General features: G+C 40.2%; 1 protein-coding gene across 1 annotated transcript; it reads right to left on the bottom strand.

Annotated features, from left to right (window-relative positions):
* On the bottom strand, positions 1-9,053 carry LOC110044999 (uncharacterized). The gene is made up of 5 exons (XM_089274872.1): positions 8,763-9,053; positions 7,065-8,108; positions 6,513-6,766; positions 1,790-3,152; positions 1-1,180 (listed from the first exon to the last, which is right to left on the bottom strand). Exons 1-5 carry the CDS (start codon positions 8,959-8,961, stop codon positions 1,092-1,094), a joined length of 2,949 nt encoding a protein of 982 aa, XP_089130998.1. The 5' UTR covers positions 8,962-9,053; the 3' UTR covers positions 1-1,091.
* Between the last annotated feature and the right edge of the window lie 240 nt (positions 9,054-9,293).

The following is a 9,293-nucleotide window of genomic DNA, read 5'->3' as shown; positions in this document are numbered from 1 at the left end:
TTTTTTTAAAGGAGTACTACATTTATTTAAGCTTTCGATAAATTTACAAAACTAGATAAGCTCTGGTTTCGTTGTCTTTGTTAATGCTTTATAGGGTTAGAAAATCCACTCCAACAGAAGAGTTAGGGAGGCTTTCATTATCCTTTATTTTCAAAATTAGCAAAAAACAATTTTTGCTAAAGGGCAGCATATTCTTGCAGATGTCGCGCGAAATTGTTGTATTTGTAGGGTGCGTGACATGTTATGTTGAGTGTGTGACTATGAGCTCACGTACCGCAATGTATGCTGGGATTTGGTTTTGGAGAGTGAAAAACATGTGCTCGGAGATTATACCAAAAGTACGGAGTTTGTGCTTTAATAAAACGTTGTTTTCGTCTGAGTTGAGCGTGCAACATATTGCAGGTATAGAAGTGTTGGTGCACGTATAATCACTGGTGTTGCACGTTTCAAGCAACATCTTGCACAGAGTGAAACTTAAGCCGCTCTGTAAACTTAAATGCAACATGTTAGGCACCGTAACCTCCAACACGCGTGTATTAATACGCATAACGAAGCTTTTCAACTCGCAATGCACCACTGTTGTGCGACAAACTGCAAGGAAATATGGCCTTTAGTGGCGACAAAATCTACACTCACTAATTCTTATCTATGGACCTCAGGTCGATACGAGCGTGCAACCATCGAGTTGTGGTGTAGTCTCGCTTTAGCTAGATCGGGCATATTTATAACCTTGAAAATAGCTCCTTATTTGCACTTGACTATCCTTATCAATTCAAGAAACTTAAAAATGGAAGACTTACATCATTTACCCTTCTTTACTAGTCTTTTCTAGTCGTATTAGTGTTAGAATAAAAGGAATTGAGGTCGCCATGTAGTGTTTCTGATAACCTGAGAATTTATTGTGTTCAGTTTTTTTTTATAAATGAAGTATATACGAAAAAAGATAAAAGTTACGCTACATGCCTCTTTTTACAAGGGGGTGGGGGGGGGGATAAAACTATTGTTGGAATCTCAACTATAACATAACTTTCAAGTTTTAAAGTGTCTATTTGCAGAGTCATATATGGATGTCTACAATTTCTTCAGAGCTTTTACACATTAAACCATCGCACAAAAACAGTGACAACAATAAGAAGAGCAACTCTGTTGAGGGTCAATTGGTGGCTTCTGGCTGAGGAAGCTACAAAAAAAGATAATATGAGAGAGCTCAAGAAAAAAAAACAAACCTGTAACCTGTTATTCTCCAGTCTGTTTTGCTGCATGCACAATTAGCATTGTCTATCTTATCACAAGTTAATACTGACTGATATGCAATAAAAAGTAAAGGCTGGATATGGGACGAGACAAATCACGTACGGTACTGTTACTTCTCTGATACAAAAAAAAAAAAGATTTAAAAAGGTATATAATATTGTAATTGTTACCAATTCAGGAAATCACCAGGAGAGAATCAGCGTCAGGAAATCAATGTGTACATTTGCACTCAGACTGAAGATGTGCCAACTGTCTCACGCACATTTGGACTTCCTTGAATTCAAGCTAGTTTTAAAAGTTTACTATCCTTTTTTGTTTTAGTACCTCTTGTGAATGAGCTTTCCTCTCTATTTTAGCTCAAAACTGAGATCTTAGAGAATTTGTTGTCGTTACCACTCATGATGTCTGTCTATTCCGTATGTCAATGTGTGTTAAATAAGATTAGCGTTGTTCCTCCAAAGGCCGCGAGTACTACTTACTGATTATCTCAAGCCTTGGCAATATAATAGAGACTAATTGTTTATTCAGTACTTACCTTTACAATATCTTCCATTTCCAGTGTAGCCTTTTCTGCAGGAGCAGGTGTAAGAACCAGGCTTGTTAACACAACTGGCATAAGCGTCACAGAGATGATTTCTTTCGCTACACTCATTCACGTCATCACACGACAATCCATCTCCTTTGAATCCTGGGCAACACGCACAGTCATAGGAGCCAATGGTGTTTTTGCAGACCGCATGCGCATTGCAGTTGTGTGTATTCGTTTCACACTCATTGATGTCATCACACGACAATCCACCTCCTTTGAATCCTGGGCGACAGGTACAGTCATAGGAGCCTATGGTGTTTTTGCAGGTCGCATGCGCATTGCAGTTGTGTGTATTCGTTTTACACTCGTTGATGTCATCACACGACAATCCATCTCCTTTGAATCCTGGGCGACAAGTACAGTCATAGGAGCCTATGGTGTTTTTGCAGATCGCATGCGCATTGCAGTTGTCTGTATTCGTTTCACACTCTTTGATGTCATCACACGACAATCCATCTCCTTTGAATCCTGGGCGACAAGTACAGTCATAGGAGCCTATGGTGTTTTTGCAGGTCGCATGCGTATTGCAGTTGTGTGTATTCGTTTTACACTCGTTCATGTCATCGCACGACAATCCATTTCCTTTGAATCCTGGGCGACAAGTACAGTCATAGGAGCCAACGGTGTTTTTGCAGATCGCATACCCATTGCAGTTGTGTGTATTCGTTTTGCACTCGTTGATGTCATCACACAACAATCCATTTCCTTTGAATCCTGGGCGACACGTACAGTCATGGGAGCCAATGGTATTTTTGCAGATCGCATACCCATTGCAGTTGTGTGTATTCGTTTTACACTCGTTGATGTCATCACACGACAATCCACTTCCTTTGAATCCTGGGAGGCAAGTACAGTCGTAGGAGCCAATAGTGTTATTGCAAAATGCATGAGCACTGCAGTTGTGCAGAGTACCTTTGCATTCATCAATATCCTGACATGACATGCCATCCCCATGGAATCCTTCGAGACAAGTACAATTATAAGAGCCAATAGTGTTGTTGCAGAGTGCATAAATACTGCAGTTGTGCATATTAACTTTGCACTCATCAACATCCTGACATGACATGCCATCTCCATGGAATCCATCAAGACAAGTACAATCATAAGAGCCAACAGTGTTATTGCAGCGTGCATAAACACTGCAATTGTGCACATTGTCTTTGCACTCATCAACATCCTGACAAGACATGCCATCTCCGTGGAATCCATCAAGACAAGTACAATCATAAGAGCCAATGGTGTTATTACAGTGTGCATAAACACTGCAATTTTGCATATCGCCTTTGCATTCATCAATATCCTGACATGACTTGTCGTTTCCAGAGATAGAACCATTTCCTTCGAAGCCATTGTTACAAACACAAATGTAGCGATGTTTGTCTCTGAATTCAGCTGTACAGGTAGCGTCGGAATCACAGAGTGGCTTTTGTCTGCAGTCAACGAATGCGGCCAAATTTGATTTGTTCATGCTATCTGTTTTGGAAGGTGAAACAGAGTCAAAGATATCAAGAAACTGCCGATACTAAATTGATACCCAGATAAGTGTATTTAAGTGGCAGGCAAAAAGAGGATGGATAAAGAAAAGCCCTTGACAGTTGCATAGATGAGAGGCCTTTGTGCGCTATATATATCGAGCATGAGGTGTTTGTCAGTCACACACGCAGTGTAGCGCACGGCTTTTGCCAGACTAAAATTCTTATAGGGACAATATCTGAGAATAATGGTTCTTTTATGTTGATTTATTCTTTTAATGCCTAGCCTCTTACGAAAACTTTTGATAATTGAAAAAAGTCCTGCAAATTTCTATCGAGGCAAAAACCTCGATTTGCCTGCATGTTTGCCTTGCGTATGATTATCGTTGGAAGTCTTCATTATCAGCGTCCTGCCTGCAGGCTTGCAGGCTTGCATCGTGCAGGATCGACGAAGCTATTCCTGATATAACCACCCGCGCAACCTTCATCGTCCATGTCGCGACAGTTTAACAAAGTAGTGAATGTCGCTTTGTCACTCCGTCCCAGATCAGAAGCAAATATAATAATAATAAATAACAAATGTTACGAATTGATGCATTAGGGTAACTTGAGTCTTCTCGAATTTAGGGCCCTTTTTTCCTTTTCCCGAAAACATTTGGTCTTTTTGCCTTTCCGAAAATCATAGCTGACTTTTTTGGTTCCCAAAAAGACATTTTTGTTAATCCGTAAACAACAAGCATTAAATTCTCATATCACGAAAGTTCTGGATGACAAACTTAAGAAAATCAGAGGCGATCAAAAGCCTTCCGAACGGATGATGTACCAAACCGATTCGTTGGGAGCCCCTGTAATTTAATATGTGACGCAGAAATGCCTACACTGTGCTGAACGGAGCATTTTATTTGCTCAACTCGTCGACTGCATAACAGGATCATTAATGTTATAGCAGCACTAAACATGCACAAGAACCCTGTCTACCTGATATTTGTAGATACTATCCTTATAATGTTTGCCATTACTGCATTTACCTACCTTCCTTGCCAGTAGTGGAGATCTCAAATTTGAGAACAAAACACACCGCTAACACCATCAGGAACACTACTAAAAATGCCATGATCGCCATCAGTTTCTCTCTGGAGATGGCTTTATTCCACTTCATCATCAATTCTTTGATCTTTGGCACGATAGACAGTTTCTTACTTGCGTGTTTCTTGTAGGATGTGGCATCAGTCACTTCATCGGGACGATTGAGATTATGATATTTCGCTGGAGATTGTGACATACTGATCTGTTCTCCTTTCGTTGTTAAGGTATTCTTAGCAAGATTCACAAACAAAGGTTCAAGCCTGTTCATACACAACTCACTGAAATGCAACCTAAGCGTTTCTAAGTACTTTCGATTCTCGGAATTCGGGGAAGCCCCTTTATATGAAGAAACGACTTTTGATTGGTTGCCAATCAGACATTACGTGGATAACGAAGTGATCATCAAAAATATGTTCGAAAGGTTATCGGAAACCAGATATGCTTTTTAGCATTTAGCCAAAAACTCAGGAAACTTCGATTGCAAGTCAAATGGAACGTACATTTAGTTTTCAGGAAAATTCGTTCGGAAACTGCAGTCAAGTGAATCTGCCTCCAGAGGTATTTTTCTTTTTTCCATTCGGAAAGGAAGGACGTCCGATTTCCGTCTCTCATCAACGGAGAACAAGGACGAGAAACCGAATTATAAACGGTAATTAATTATAAAATTCATTGCTTTCGGTTGGTTTGCTGATTTGTGAGAAGAAAACCCTTTCCATCATTCAATGGTCAGGCGACGTGAACAGTGAGCTTCCCAAGTGACATCAATGACCTTCCTTTATCACGTCATCCAACTTAATTTAGTTGCAGTGCAAGCGAAGGATGTGCTGTGCTCTTACATTAATAACAGATAAGTAAACGTCTCTCGTCTTCTACTGAGCATGGAGCGTTTATCATAACTTGCGGAGACGGGTTTGTTCAGGGCCAATACAAGTGTTACAGGGATATTGTAATGGTAGTCTAAGGTTATTTACGGCCAATATTACGACGAGTTAGGGTTAGTCAGCAGTCCTGCTGTGTCCGCTGCAGTAGGCAGCCTGCGTTCTGTGTCTTACACAGACCGACTCTTTTATTAACCTCCAACCTGACTAATTACCGGCAACTCTTTCGGGCAGATCCTCCCTCCATAGACCATATCTGAGGGTCAGTTACTTGTTTAATAACTTTATTCTTGTGCTGGGACTAAGCTTGAATTAAAATTTAAAAAAAAGAGAACAGATATTTTGGTCTCACACAAATCTTACGCTGCGAGTGTAGGAAATGAAGAATCCCTGGTTTACTATCAGTACAGCTCGGATTTCTTAAGCTCGATTCTTATATGCTTCTGTTGGGATCAGTGAAATCTGTCAAGAACACGAGTAGTACGTAGTTTTCACCAGTTCTAATTTTAGACGAGATCAATAGAAAATACTGACTAACGATACAACGGAATGAGCTAGTTACAGAGTAATGACTGGAAAATCTATAGTCTCTTCGAAGTATTTACATACAGCAACATAACACAAAACAAAAAATAAAAGCAATAATAATAATAATAAACCCAAACACAGAGGCAATAATAATAATGGGAAGAAACGCTCTGTTGGGAGGTACTTGGTGGTTGGTTTGTTTGTTTATTGTTTGTGCTTGGTTTGCGGCAGAGGGAGCTGCAAAAGAAAAAAGGGCCAATATGAGAAACCTTGAAAAAAAACTACATTCATCTATTCTCCAAACCTGAATGCGAAAAACGTGGTTTGCTTCCGTATAATTACACTGCCCATGCATCCAAATCGCAAGATAATAAATGAAATGCGATGAAAAACTAGACAAACCTCGAAAAGTATTCTACATTCCCCATATCGAGGAAGACGTAAAAAAAAAAAAGAAACGGTATATAATATTATCACCAATTCAGGTAAAGGCTTGGAGAGAATCACTCACGGTAGGGGAATCAACGTGCACTCTTATACTTACGCTGGGTATATGCCAAATGTCTTACTAATGTTGTCTTGCTTAAATCTTTACCCTTCTTAAATAAATATGTAGTCATTATTTGCTATTTCTGTTGCGGAACTGAGGCCGCTGTATGCTTTACCGCAATAAATGTATAAGGTAACGTAAATGACCTGAATGACCTCCTTACTTTTACACTGCTTGCCATTTCCGTGATATCCATTTAAACAAGAACAGCGATATGATCCTATTGTATTGATACACTTCGCTTTTCGATGGCAGTCGTGGACACCCCATGCGCACTCATCTATATCACTACATACCATTCCGTCACCATGGAAACCGGAATTGCAGCTACAGGTGTAAGAGCCTTGCGTGTTAATGCAACGCGCCTTCACGTGGCATCTGTTCGTTTCATCTCTGCATTCATTGATGTCTAAAGAAATATGAGTTAGTTTGATCGTTATTTTATCTGCAGTTTCGAAATTTGTGCGTTCGAAATATATATATCATGATATATCAAACAATATTAAAATCCAAACAATAGAAACAGAAAAAAAAACTTTCAAACACCACTCAATCCTGTAAACGTGACTTAAGTAAAAGCCGTGCGATCATCTGAAGCCCTGGCACTACACATTGGTTACAAATTTGTTTACCATAAATCATGCAAGAGGAAAACTATGAAAACGATATCAACGATATCAACGATATCAATGAGATCCAGTACTTACCGTTACAGTATCCTAATCGTCCATCTCCGTTGTAGCCTTTTTTGCAGGAGCAGCTGTAAGAACCAGGCTTGTTAACACAGCTGGCATGAGCATCACAGACATGACTTTCATCTCTGCATTCATCGATGTCAAAGCAAACACGACCATCACCACGGAAACCGTCATCGCACGAACACGAATAGGAACCATCAGTGTTCCAACAAGTTGCATGCGAATTGCAGTCATGTGATCCATCCAGACATTCGTCAATATCTTGGCACACTTGACCATCACCGCGAAACCCAGAATTGCAGGTGCATTCATGAGAGCCTTCACTGTTTGTACATTGTGCGTTTGTGTGGCACTTGTGCGTTCCATCCTTGCATTCATCGATGTCATGGCATGACCCTCCCTTCCCCATGAAACCTGGGCGACAGTTACAGTCGTACGAACCGATAGTGTTTTTACAGAATGCATGAGCATCGCAGTTGTGCATCTTCGTTTTACATTCATTGATGTCATTGCACGACAATCCATCGAATTTGAATCCAGGGAGACAAGTACAACTATAGGATCCAATGGTGTTATTGCAGAATGCATGAACACTGCAATTGAGCATATTATCCTTACACTCATCAACATCCTGACATGAGATGCCATCTCCATGGAATCCTTCCAGACAATTACAATCATAAGAACCAATGGTGTTACTGCAGTGTGCATAAATACTGCAATTGTGTATATTGCCTTTGCACTCATCGAGATCTTCACATGATATGCCATTTCCATAAAATCCTAGGAGACACGTACATTCATAAGAGCCAATGGTGTTATTGCAGAGTGCATGAACACTACAATTGTGCATATTGTCTTTGCACTCATTAAGATCCAGACATGGCGTGCTATCTGCATAAATAGAACCATTTCTTTTAAAACCAGTGTTACAAACACAACTGTAACGATTTTTGTCTCTGCTGAATTCAGCTGTACAGGTTGAGTTGGAGTCACAAAGTGGCATCTGTCTGCAGTCGACTGACGCGGCAAAACTTGTGCTGTCGTTTTCACCTGTTATGGACGATAATAGAGAATAAAAGATTTTAAGAAACCAATGAGACTGAAATGATACCTAGATGGTTTGTCTAAGTGTTCTGCATGCAGAGAATTAACGTTCGTCTTAAAAAAAAAAACAGCTAGAAGAAATCTTTCCTTGACAGGGTTGGAAAGGTGAAAGCACCATGTGTATATTCAAAGCAATCGAGGAGTTTGTCACTCGCACAATTTCGTTGTAGTTAGCCTGTTTACGGTTAGCTCTAGGTAATGGAAACGAGAATGCTGTATAAATAAAACGTCTGCGGCCTGCAGTCTGCAAATGTCATACACCGATCGCACACGCAGCTTAGCATATCGTTAAAGAGTACCGGATCCACGAAGCTACTCTAAGGTAAGTACGCTCGTCACTTTCACGTTTTACAATAGCAAGTCGCTTCTCTACTCCGGTTCCAGTGGAAGCAAATAATGATTACTATCAGCATATGTTGTGATTTTATACGTTTCACCAGAAGTCTTATTTAATAAACATGTAAAATAGGAGATGCATAAATGTCTGCAGAATGTGCCGAGCGAAGCATTCTATTTTTCTTGACTCACCATCATGGACAATAGCTAGAACAATTATGGTAGCTCTGAACACAAGGCCATAGCAATGCTGCATGTACCTACCTTCCTTGTCACGAGATTGACTGGCAAACACAATTAAGCCTGCAATTATGAGAAGTAAAATCAGAGCCGAAATAAACACCAAGACGAGTGTTGCCTTGGACCAGCTGACCATTTTGTTACCATTGTGTTTCTCATGGGACGTGCCATCAGTCACTTCATCGAGATGGAGTCTATGATATTTCGCTTTAGATTGTGACATGGCGATGTTTTCGCTTTCTGCGCGATGGTAATATATTCTTAAGAAGATTCACGAAGTTGACATGGGGCAGACAGAGGTGCAACCTAAGCGTTTCCTAGTATTTTCGGTTCTCGGAAATCGGGGAAGCCCCTTTTTATGACGCTATGAGAGACATTTCATTGGTTACCAATTTGACATGCATGACAAAGTGAAATCGGTCACCGCTTCATAAAAGATTTGTTCGAAAGGTCATCGAAAACCACTTGTGCTTATCGCCAAAACCTCAAGAAATTGCTTTCGAAATAGTAGACAACCTACAGAGCTACTCTTCTTTTTCCGTTTGGGAAGGAAAG

Source organism: Orbicella faveolata, unplaced genomic scaffold (assembly GCF_042242905.1).
Source record: "Orbicella faveolata isolate gen_17 unplaced genomic scaffold, um_ofav_v1 contig_1, whole genome shotgun sequence".
In the NCBI taxonomy this organism is placed as follows: Eukaryota; Metazoa; Cnidaria; class Anthozoa; order Scleractinia; family Merulinidae; genus Orbicella; species Orbicella faveolata.
This window is presented reverse-complemented; position numbering and strand designations above follow the sequence as displayed.

What these genes read in the sequence shown, in the direction of transcription:
- LOC110044999 (XM_089274872.1), bottom strand. Translation starts at nt 8,961, where the DNA reads ATGTCACAATCTAAAGCGAAATATCATAGACTCCATCTCGATGAAGTG. An exon ending in AGCAGTGTAAAAGTAAGGAG is followed by an intron (nt 3,153 to 6,512) that starts GTCATTCAGGTC and finishes GGAAACGACAAG; the next exon opens with TCATGTCAGGATATTGATGA. An exon ending in AAATGGAAGATATTGTAAAG is followed by an intron (nt 1,181 to 1,789) that starts GTAAGTACTGAA and finishes CTTTTTTTGTAG; the next exon opens with CTTCCTCAGCCAGAAGCCAC.